We start from the raw sequence: 12,840 nt of genomic DNA on the forward strand, positions 1-12,840 counted from the left end.
GGCCACGGTCAAGAACCTCTCCTAGTGAATCCTTTTCCTACAAGGAGGAATGGTATCATAAGCAAAGGAGTAAAAGTCTGACCCATAGGAGCTTAGAGAATGACCTAATGAGTAGGGCTTTGTGCCAGATTTCAAAATCACCGTTAATGTGAAGGATTGACAGGGCCAAACTTCCTCGTTGGTTTGTGCAGCCCACTTTTACCATTTACAATGGGAGGACTGGTCTAGTTGAGCATGTTAGTCAATTCAATCAAAGGATGGTTGTTCATTCAAGGAATGAGGCTTTGATGGGTAAAGTATTCCCCTTTAGCTTGGGGCCTATCGCAATGAGGTGGTTTGATGGGTAGGATGAAGGCTTAATTGAATCTTTTCAAGAGCTCACCAGGGCTTTCGAGGCTGATTTGTTACATGTAGCAGGGTTCCTCATCCCTTAGATTCCTTGTTGTCCATGGTGATGATAGAAGGTGAGACACTGAAAACTAACTCGGATAGGTACTGGGAGACGTTTAATGAGATAGATGGAGATTTTGAAGAAGTGGCAATAAGGATGTTTAAGGTTGGCCTTCCTACTGAGCATGAATTGAGGAAATCCTTGACAAAGAAACTAGCGCAAAGCATGCGTCAGCTCATGGATAGATTAATAAACTTAAATGGGTCGAGGATGATCAGCAACAAGGGAAGGGGAAGGCAAAAGTGGCTCTCCCTGATTGAAGAGGCTTTAGGTCTGAAAGGTGTAATAACAACCGACCCTGGAGAGATTTTACTGGACATACTGGGTTTCCTAATGCCCAAGTGGTCAACACAGTATTCAAGGAGCCTATGCATCAAATTCTTGAGAAGATAAAGGTTGAACCATACTTCAAGTGGCCAAATTAAATGGGGGGGTGACCCCACAAGGCGTAATCAGGGTCTTTTTTGCCAATATCATCAAGACCATGGACACACTACAGAAGATTGTAGAACTTTACGTGACTATCTAGAGCAACTGGTCAAGATCAGGAAGTTGAGACAATTTTTGCACTAGCCTTCTAGACAGGAAAGTCAGATTGGGTCGGCGTATCAGAGGGAGTCTTCCTCGAGACCGCCCTTGGGAACAATCAGTGTTATTTTGGTAGCCCAGGTCGGATTGGAGCATGTCCATCTGGGGTTATGTCCATAGCACAACCATGTACCGAGGACTCAGTCCCTTAGTCTAAACGAGGGAGAATGGAAGTCCGACTAGCCTTGAGTTTTTCTGATGATAATAAGGTGGGAACAGTTCAACCACTTGATGATGCCTTAATGGTTACCCTTCGAATAGAATGGTATGTTGTAAGGAGGATCTTGGTAGATCAGAGTAGTGGTGTAGAGATCATGTATCCCGACCTGTACAATGGACTTAATTTGAAGCCCGAGGATCTAGGTAGCTACGACTCCCCTCTAGTGGGGTTCGACGGGAAGACTGTTATCCCAAAGGGCCTGATTAGGCTGCTTGTTCAAGCAAGGTCAGAGGTGGTTGAAGTAAGTATTATTGTGGTGGATGCTTATTCACCATATACTGCTATTTTGGCAAGACATTGGCTTCATGCTATGAGGACTGTCTCTTCGACTTTGCATTTGAAGGTGAAATATCCCTTTGGGGACGAGGTTGGAGAGTTGATTGGAAGTCAGGCTATGGCAAGGCAATGCCTAGTCGTAGCTATCAAACACTAGTCTGAAGATGAATTCTCGGCCACCACAAAAAGGGCCTTGTAGCAATTAATAGAAGTAGAAACATCCTCAGATGTTGTAAATGGAGGAGTGAAGTGCGAGGAGTTAGAGAAGGTTATTATTGATGTTGATGCTGAGAAGTAATTCCAGATTGGAGTTTAATTGCCTCCTCGAGAGAAGGAGGAGTTGCTGGCTTTTCTTAGAAAGAACATTGATGTATTTGCTTAGAGTGCCTATGAAGCTCCTGGGGTGGATCCGAATTTCATTTGTCATCATTTGAATGTCAATCCAACTATGACCCCTAAGAAACAACCACCTCGACGCTCTTCTAAAGAACATGCAGAGGCTGTTAAGGAAGAAATAATAAAACTTAAGCGTCTAGGGGCGATTAAGAAGGTCTTTTACCCAGAGTGGCTGACCAATACAGTTGTGGTGAAGAAGAAGTCAGGAAAGTGGAGAGTTTGCATAGATTTTACCGACTTGAATAAAGCTTGCCCTAAGGATCCTTTCCCAATCCCTCAGATAGACCAATTGGTAGACACTACGGTCAGTCATCTTCAGATGAGCTTTTTGGATGCCTTCTAGGGGTATCATCAGATACCATTAGCTTTGGCTAACCAGGAGAAGACTGCTTTCATGACACCTACTAGGAATTATCACTACAGAGTAATGCCTTTTGGAATGAAGAATGCTGGATCTACTTACCAGAGGATGATAACTAGAATATTTAATTCTTAATTTGGAAAGAATATTGAAGTTTACATCAACGATATGGTTGTGAAGAGTAAGATTGTAGCCGAGCATTTGAATGATCTCAAAAGTGTATTCGAGATACTGAGGAGACATAAGTTGTGTTTCAATGCTTCAAAGTGTTCCTTTGCCAATAGCTCTAGTAAATTTTTGGGCTATATGATCACGCACCATGGAATTGAGGTTAATCCTGATTGGATTAAGGCCATAAATGATTTACGACCACTTCGGAATCCTAAAGAAGTACAAAAGTTGACTAGGATGATTGCTGCCCTGAACAAATTTATTTTTCGATTAGCAAATAGATGTAAACCGTTTTTTCAGCTCCTTCACAAATAGAAGGGATTCAAGTGGACTGAATAGTGTAACCTCGCCTTTGAAGAGTTAAAGGATTATTTGTCTTGACCACCTATTCTTTCTCGGCTAGAAAAGGAAGAGGTTCTTTATGCTTACATCGCAGTAACATGTTATGCAATGAGTTTAGTTTTGGTTAGAATGGAGGCTAGATTGCAGAAACCGGTCTATTATATGAGCAAATCTTTACAAGAGGTAGAAATCCGTTATTTGCCATTGGAAAAAGCCATTTTGGCCATAGTGCAAGCAATGAGAAAGCTCCCTCACTACTTCCAGGGACATACTATGGCAGTTCTCACTCAACTTCCTCTATAATCATTACTTTGAAGGTGTGATTATACGAGAAGGATCGCCAAGTGGGGGACGATTCTAGGGGCATTTGACATAAAGTACATGCCTCGTACCGCTATTAAAGGACAAGTTTCTTGCGGACTTAGTAGCAGAATTCATTGAACACCCAGGGTAGGTGTCATTAAGGAGGGGGAATCAACAAGAGTGCAGGTCGCGAAGCTTGCGGTCCAGGAATGTTCAACATGGAAGCGTTATGTTGACGGGGCGGCTAACCAAAAGGGGTCTGGTATGAGGATAGTGATAGTATCTCTAGATATAATTACTATTGAAAAATCCTTGAGGTTGGGCTTCTCAGCCACTAATATTGAGGCTGAATATGAAGCCTTGTTGACTGGGGTAGCTATGATCAAGAAACTAGGTGGAAAAGTTGTTGAGGTCTTCTCTGACTCAAGGTTAGTTGTCGGGCAAATTAAAGGTGAGCTAAAGGCCAGGGATTAAAGGATACAAGGATATCTGGGTAAAGCTCGACAATTATAATCTGGGTTTGAGTCTTTCTCTATATAGTAGGTCCCGAGGACTAGGAATACTCACGCAGACTTTTTGGCAACCTCTTCCGGGCAAGACCTTCTTCGGGTTATTCTCGTCGAGGATTTGGTAAGGCCTGTCGAGTTGGAGGTGATGAAAGTCAGAGTATACCAAATAAGGGTTGATCCCAGTTGGATGGACCCCATAGTTTTATTCTTGAAAGAATGAGCATTACCTCTTGAAAGTGGGGAGGCAGAAAAGATATGAAGAAAAGCTCCCCGTTTCTAGCTGTCCGAGGAATAGAAGCTGTATAAACGCTCTTTTTTAGGGCCGTACTTACTTTGTGTCCATCCCGAGGCAATGGAGCCACTTTTGGAGGAACTACATGAACGAATCTATGGAAGTCATACAAGAGGTACATCGTTGTCACATAAGGCTCTTACTCAGGGTTATTGGTGGCCAAGTATGCAAAAAGAAGTACAAGATTATGTTACAAAGTGTGATCAGTGCAAAAGGTTTGCTCCAAACATTCATCAACCTGGGGGTGTATTGAATCCTTTGTCTAGTCTATGACCATTTGCACAATGGGGCTTGGATATTGTAGGGCCATTTCCTAGAGCTATGAGAAACCGAAGGCAACTTCTTGTCGGAACGGATTACTTCACAAAATGGGTTGAGGCTGAGCTGTTGTCTAATATCAGGGATGTTAATGCCAAGAAGTTCGTCTGGAAGAATATTATTACCCGATTTGGGATTCCCCATACTCTTTTCTCGTACAATGGGCTTCAATTTGACAGCAAAACTTTCAGGAGGTATTGTAGTGAGCTTGGCATTAGGAATAGATACTCAACCCTAGTCTATTCGCAAGGGAATAAGCAGGCTGAAGCAATTAATAAGGTTATAGTTAGTGGGCTTAAGAAAAGGTTAGATGAAGCAAATGGTAGATGGTTTGAAGAGCTCCCACATGTTCTTTGGACATATCGGAAAACTCCTCGTCGTTCAACTAGGGAAACACTATTTTCCATGACATATGGTTCCGAGGCCATGATCCCTTTGGAGATTGGGTTTATGACGTTAAGGATAAGCATGTTCACTCCTGACAACAATGATCAATTACTATAGTAGAACCTGGATTTAATTGACGAATGAAGAGAAGTGGCCATGATCCAGTTGGCACATTATCAGCAAAAGCTCAAGCAGGAATATGATATGGGAGTGAAGGTTAGACCATTAGCATTGGGAGATTTAGTGTTGAGAAAGGTGGTGGGAACTGCAAAGAACCCATATTAGGGAAAACTAGGACTTAACTGGGAAGGGCCATACTGCATCACTTCGATGGCCAGGATAGGAGCTTATCTTTTGGAAAATTTAGATGAAAATGTTGTACCACATCCGTGGAATGTAAATAACCTTCAAAGGTACTATTATTAATGAAATGCAATCTTGCCGTCTTTTATCTTGATTATTATTGCCTACGTTCTTTCCTATTTTTCTAAGTGTTAAAAAGAACCTTAGTCATGCCTGGTTCCCCAGACCACATACCTTGGGTAAATTAATACTTCATATTTTTCTAAGTGTTAAACAGAATCTCGATCATGCCTAATTCCCCGAACCACATACCTTTACTTCATATTTTTCTAAGTGTTAAACAGAACATCGATCATGCCTGGTTCCCCAGACCACATACTTTGGATAAATTAATACTTCATATTTTTCTAAGTGTTAAACAAAAACTCGATCATGCCTGGTTTCTCGGATCACATACCTTATGTAAATTAACGCTTCATATTTGTTTAAGTATTAAACAGAACCTTGGTCATGTCTAGTTCCCTGGACCATATACCTTAGGTAAATTAATACTTCATATTTTTCTAAGTGTTAAACAGAACCTCAGTCATGCCTTGTTCCTCGGATCACATACCTTGGGTAAATTAACGCTTCATATTTGTATAAGTATTAAACAGAACATCGGTCATGCCTGGTTCCCTGAACTACATACATTAAGTAAATTAATACCTCTTATTTTCCTAAGTATTAAACAGAACTTTAGTCATGCTTGGTTCATCGGACCACATACCTTGAGTAAATTAATGTTTTCTATTTATTCAAGTATTCAATAAAATCTCGACCCTGCATGGCTCATCGGATTGTGCACATTAGACACATTAGTGCTATTCACTTACTAAAGTGTTAGCTTGTTAATTACTTGAATTGTGTAAGTATACTGGAACAGTGTTATGCTAGTTTTTTAATCTTTGGGGTCTACAGTGCTGTTTCATGCTTGAATGCTTAACCATATTTAGTAGTAGACAGTTAGCAATACAAGTTATGCATAAGTAGCAGGTACTTAGAGAAAAATAAAATTTTTCATTAAATTATGCCTTGGTAAGGCAGAGGAAGTACATGTTCAAAAGAAAAGAAAAGAAAAAAAACATGAAGTGCATGACAAATACAAGCTGGAGCAACAATGCCCTAACTACTAGCAGGTGGTGGGGGGTCGGCCTTAGCTGCTAACTGAGAAGAAGGTTCAGGTGCTTTGTCCTTGGCTACCTCTTTTTCCTTGGAAGCCTCTTTGGCTGGTGGAGGCTTAGACTATTTAGGTGCTTTGTCCTTGGTTGCCACTTTTCCCTTGGCCTTTATGCTTTCCTTACCAGGCTCCTTAGAGGGCTCTAAGGTGGCTTTAAGGGTACTAGCATCAACAGCAATTTCGGGCGCTTTAGGAGCAGTAGTTGTCTGGGAGCTGGGTTGGGCTATTATGCACAATGTTAGAGGGTAGAAGATATTTTCCGTCTTCCTTAAGTTTGAAGAAGCACCCACCCCGGCCAGGTTCAATGCCTCGGTCCATACCTAAAGGCAGTAACCTCGGTAAACTCCTCCGACTTGGGCTCTTAGAGTGTCTTTGGTCTCTTTAACCTCGATATCATAGCCATTTTGCTCAACTCGAGCAATAGTCTCCTCATTCTCTTCCAGGCTTTTTTTTTTTTTTTTTTTTTTGAGCTTCTATTTGCTCCCTTGTAATCACTAGTTACTCCTCAGCCTTACGCAACTACTGACGCTGGTCCTCAGCTTGTTTTTCAGCACTGGCCAAAGCAGCTTCTGCGCTTTTCCTTTCCCTATCTGCCTTATTCAATTTTGTGTTGAGCTCTTTAATTCTCTTCTCATCCTCAACCAAGGTCATAACAGCAAAAATGCGACGAGACTCCTCGTCCTTCAGCTAGGCATGGGCACGGTCCATTCATTCCTCGACGATATTTGTGTCTGGATTGCCTAAAAAAAGAAAGAAAGAAGATAACAATGTGAAGAAGGAAAAGTAAGTTAAACACTTCAAGTGAAAGAGGTAATAATAATAAGTAAATAACTTTTGCAAGATAATGAATTGAGCTATGTACCATAGCCAGGTCCCTTTTCAGGGTTAGGAAAACTTCATGCTTCTCCAAGGTTCTCAGGTCGACCATGTCCTAAGGTAGAAGCAGAGGTTGTTCCAGGGCATCAGCAACGTAGCCCGCTTTCCCTTTCTGAAAATCCCTGATGGGGGAATCCAAAGGGAGTGGGGCCCCATCCAGTTCAAGCGTAAGATTCCAGACTGGAATCCTAGGGCGGCAATCTGCGACCATGTCCACACCCGAGCCTTCTGGTGTGTTCTTCCTTTATGCCCCTTTAGGGACCTTTGCTCCTTTCTGGGACTCGAGGTCCTTAGGGGCAATTTCACCCTCCTCGGACACCTCTTTCCCTTTCTTCTCCCTTTTCCTTTTCTTTTCTGCCTGCTCAGAAAGGGAAGTATGAGTAGGAAGGGGAGTAGGAGGTCAAGGTTAGACAGCTACCTCGAGGGTATACCCTCCTGTATGTGATTCCAAAAGTTCAAGGAGGTTGGTGTTCTTTTTGCGTTGGAGCACCATGACTTTTGGAACGTTAGATGGCTCTTGGCTACTACTCACTTGAGCAGAAGGTAGATGTGTGAAAGTGGCACTTGGAGACTCAGTAGGAAGCGATTGATCAAAGACCTCGAAATCTTCTTAAGAGTCTAGAACTTCAATTACTCTAACTGTTTCTTCTTCGGGAGCTGAATGTGAGGAGGTTGCTTTTTCCTTGGTAATGCACTGGGTGGGCAACCCAACCTGGTGGGTACCTTTAGGTGGAGAGCTAGTAAGGAACCCAGGTATTGCGATGTTGATTTGCTGCAACCGGGGATCCTTCGCCTTGATGATGTACTTGGGGGACTGAAAACTGGACAAGATGGGCTTATATTCGAGGATGACGTGAGCGGCGCGCAGCTGTCCGTTCATATGGAGAAAGTTCTCGGATCAGAGTATCCTAGTGAGATCGGGTTCGTTAAGAAAGTTGAAATTGGGGGCTGTGAAATTCTTATCTGCAGAAATCCGAAAAACAAAAGTATAATTACAAAAGGGACTTTATAAAAAAATATATATATATCTCTGAACTATAAGAAAAGAAAGAAGAGACCATGAAATTAAAGTGTTTATTGTAAAAAGAAAAGAAAAGCAAGGGTACTTAAACCTAAAGCACCCCACCTGGTTACCTCTTTCATGTCGGACAATGAAGACCATCATACCACTCACCCGAGACTATTAAAAAATCTTGGTCCATGCCCTTGTTAGATTCGGGAAGACACAAGATAAGCCTGATTTCAGGGACCCTAATTTTGAGGTAGTACCCCATACTCTTAAGGTGTTGGCAGTTATACACCCAGTTGACGTCATGATGAGTGAGGTTTACCCCCATCTTTTCATTAAAGGCGTCCACACTACCTAATATCCTAAATAGGTTTAGGGAGTATTGGGTTAGGCAAAGTCTATGGGCAATCAGTCCCTAGTCACCCTCCCCATAGGGATTTTCATTCCTCCCTCTATAAAGGAGATCATATGGATCACCGCATCCCCCTCTGATCTTAGAGCATGCCATTCACTAAGAAGGCAATGCCATATAGAGACCCCAGGTGGGATATTGTACCAAGCCTTAAAGCTTTCTATACCCTCAGGAGTATCTACTAAGCTAGCAAACCTACCCATCTAAGAAGTAAGAGAAGACTGTTGAAGAGTGAGGTGGAGAATAGGAGGCCGAGGAAGAAAGGATTCTAAAAGTCAATATACGAGCTAAAGGGTACTTACAGAGAAATAGGAAAAGAGCACCTCAAACCGCTTCTTGAGAAATTGGAGATTCAAAGAAATGGAGAATTTATATTCCCCGCACACTTTATATAGGAAGAGAAGATGAGCGGGAAAGTTCCCGCTTGAATTTCCATGGAAAATATCTACTGCAAGATTCTCATTGCACTGTAGAACGTGGGAGACAAAGCATCGTGTGAAGCAATTAATGGGGCATTGTGAATGCCAAAGCATCAAGAATGTGTACAAAGTAGGTGAAAAGACGTTACCACGTGGGAATGTTCACTGAGCGTGTGAAGTTTGGAAACCAAAATCTAAACCCCACTTTCCTCAGAAGAGAAAAAATGTGGATTTGAGGGTTATTGTGGGGATAAATGAGCCGAGTAGGAGTATTGGGCCGTGGGCCATACTCGAGAATGGTCAAACAGTAAGATAAGTATGTGGGTCAATGGGTCGAAGATAAGGACAAGTAATAACGAACAAATGGTGTCTCCCGAGGATCCAAACTTTCTCGAGAAGCGTTGTGGAAGGTTGGAGCCCCGTCACCTAGAGAATATCGTGCCAGAGGCAACCATACTTTTAAGGATAAGCTTCAGATAAAGGAGTCCACAGTAAACTAAGAAATATTTGAGAAGAAGGCTGTTACCACCACATTAAATATTCTGCACCTAACCAACTGACCGCATGTATATGGAAATGACCCCTGAGCAAGGATATCTCAGTTCACAGTTACTCACAAAGCTTCTAGGAGGTTTCTGATTGGACAAGCATCCAAAAGATCGCCTACATGATCAACAAGTGGAAGGTTGTGATTGAAAAGAATAGGACTATACAAGGAAACGGTCCCTGTGAAAAAATGGGGCATGGAATTTGAAAGGAAAAGAAAGAATTCCTTGTACAATTGTACTTAGAAAAAGTTTGAGTAAATATAAGAACACTTCACTTTCAGACTTGATCGAGAAGTGTTATTCCCTTCAAATTGTGTTTTCTTATCTTTCTGGCACGAATCAATTTATTGTGACCCATACTTGATTTACTAAGTCTTTTATCTATAAAATCCACTCTCTAACAAATATATTATCTTGGGTTTGTTGGGTTATCATCCATTTTTATTGGGCTGAGGGTCTAATTCTAGTCCTTACAAGGGTTTTTATTTTTATTTTTTATTAAGTATTCATAATGTACGTATCTCTTCCTATACAAATGCAATAAATTAATCCTTTTTTGGTTGATAATACAATAAATATAACTACTGCATGGGAATATAGGATCGGGTCCCACACGCGCCACACCTCGCGTACACTGCTCCCACAAGCTTGAACAGTTCTAATTTCATCGGATGTCCCCCGAAGGGACCACAAGCTTAGAGAGTTGATCCGCCAAGAACAAAGTGAAGTGAGACGAAAGACCAAAGAATAGATGCCAGAAGAACGTTTAGCAAACGGAAGTGTCAAAGTAAAAGTAACAGAAAAGCAATAGCCTTGGACACAGACGCTGACATGACAAAACTGATTGCAAAGCTGATCGCGACGTGGATCTTTCAAAAAAGCGATTGCGTTTCTTGCTCTTTAGGAAATGCATATATTTCTCCCTCAGTAGTAACCTAATTTTCTTGTCCACAAGTACCAGTCGCAATCACACATGTCGGAGAGAGACAGAGAGGTACCCTATGGGCTTATTAATTGTCCATTCGTCCACGACTAATTTGCATGCGCCTCTCACACACACAGATTTTACTTTCGCTATCGACTCGAGTACGAACCAAAACAATTTGTCATCCCCACTCGCGATGCCACACATTTTACACGCTGAGTACTTTACATACAGTCAAAAAAGTTTATTTAGAATTTGTGTTATAATAATTGCACAAAACAGACTCATATCATACGTTACGAATACTGAGCCGAGGATGGAAACTTCAAACTTCTAAATTAAAAACTAAGCTAGAGCTTAGCATTGGGATTTGTTAAGAAATATCTATTTTACCATTTCAAAATATACTTTATCTATTTTACTATTTTACTTTACAACTAATGCAATATCTATTATTACATATAATTTACTAAAATAATATAAACTACACTATCAAATAAATAAATAAAATTATATTTCTCTTTTAAAGTATGAGAGAGATTAAAATATCAATATTTTTGTTTACAACTTATGAACAGTAATATCAGCATTAGGAGTGTAAAAACCCTTCGATTACTATTTTAGCAATCAACAACCCAAACCCAAAATCTAGCCACATCCGAGGGTAGGTTTTTTTTTTTTTTTTTTTTTTACCAACTATTCTGAAGGATGTAAAAAATATATATATTATTTTAATGAGGAAAGAGAGACAAAAAGGTCGAGAGGAAAGAGAGAGATGGGATGGAAGAGAGAGAATTGATTTGTTTAAATTATTTGTTGGTATAGTTTATATTATTTTAATGAGTTGTATGTAAAAATAGAAATTGGGATGTTGGGTGAGTTATAAAACAAGATGGTAAAATAGATAAAGTATATTTTGAGGTTGTAAAATGGCTAGACACCTTTTTGCATCCCCGAATGCTAGTGCTAGTTGTGTATATACAACCTTATTGTTCATAGATGCTAAAATTTTTTACAAACCTATACTCGGATGAAGCTCTATTTTAATTTCATAATAAGAAACAAAAATTATAAATTGCACACGCATGTCCACTATAATTATTTAGTTCAAGTAATGAGAAATAAAAAAGCAATTTTGGAGGAATATTGCAGAATAAAAGTTTATATAGAATGTATTTTTCTATTTATTTTTAATTCTAAAACAAAATAAACTTATTGCTTTCCTACATCAACATCTCAAACACCCACAGTCAATCACAGGCTTTACAAGATCTATAAGTCCACAACATTTGACCTTAACATCAAAATCGTAATTACTACTATCACTCAATATAAAATGCAAGCCCCTTTCACTAGATTAAAATAATGAGACAATAATGTTGGAGCTAGGTAGTTGTTGTCAAAAGATTGAAGGTAAATAACATCATTTTTTGTTTGTGTGTATTTGACATGGGATGACATGAAGGACTATGGGTAGGTGGTATATAAAAGAGTAGAAGTGCAGGACATGAAGATGTTGAATTGAAATGCAAAAAGTTTTGTGTGTATATGTGAAGGAGGAAAATATTTAAAACATTGATGCAAAGAAAACAAAGAATATTTATTTTTTAATTAAAAAAGTCTTGAAACATTGAATCAAATAAAATAAAAAGTTAATATTTAATTTATTCTTATCTCTGTGTGGCACTTGAGAGTATTTCAATTTTTTTTGCAAAGAATGCACCACATGATAGAACTTCATACTTCCTCACATGAAGTCTCTCTTATGGAATTAAAAAAAAAAAAAAAAAAAAAAAAAAAAAAAAAAAAAAAAAAAAAATCACTTTGTGAAATGGACTTGCCCCACCCACCTGCAATTCATGTAACCAAAGTTCTACAGGATATCCATAGCTCAGAAAGAAAGAGTGTAAGCTAAGATTGTAGATGCGTTAAATATCTAAATATACAATTTAAGACAATTTAACCTTTTAGACGTTTGTGGATCCTCATGACCATCTCGGAGTTGGCAACCGTAGGGGAGTTAAAATGAAACACCAACTCCACAGGGACTTTTGAGGTGATCAGCATCCTTTAAAAAGCTATTTATCCATATCTTGTTACTCCAACAGAAGAAAGTTTGGGATTCTTATTTCTTGTCCGATGGACTTTTGAGGTGATCAGCATCGTTTAAAAAGCTATTTATCCATAGCTTGACTCCAACAGAAGAAAGTTTGGGATTCTTTTATTTTTTGTCCATTAGCTCATTATCTGTGGGTGCATATATTTCAGTTGTTTAGGATTTATTGGGTAGGTTCTGTTGCTAACTTATTATTTTGTTGGCAGAAATGGCTTGGGAAACATAATTCCAATATTTAGAACTTGGTTCAAGGCTTTTTAATGTGGATTATTTGGACAGAATGTAATTGGCATTCTTTTGAGGATAATGAGAAATTGTTGGCTTAGTTGATAGATTTGTGCCACCACTCTTAAGATTGGTCTCAGTGTTGGGCTTTTTCAAACTGTTCTTCCCTTACTA

At 39.7% G+C, this 12,840-nt stretch overlaps 1 protein-coding gene across 1 annotated transcript; it reads left to right on the forward strand.

Moving 5' to 3' along the window:
- Window positions 1-1,206: 1,206 nt before the first annotated feature.
- Window positions 1,207-1,692, forward strand: LOC126696962 (uncharacterized). Its single transcript, XM_050393743.1, has one exon. It carries the CDS (start codon window positions 1,207-1,209, stop codon window positions 1,690-1,692), a length of 486 nt encoding a protein of 161 aa, XP_050249700.1.
- Window positions 1,693-12,840: the final 11,148 nt, after the last annotated feature.

This window comes from Quercus robur, chromosome 2 (genome assembly GCF_932294415.1).
Source record: "Quercus robur chromosome 2, dhQueRobu3.1, whole genome shotgun sequence".
Lineage (NCBI taxonomy): Eukaryota > Viridiplantae > Streptophyta > Magnoliopsida > Fagales > Fagaceae > Quercus > Quercus robur.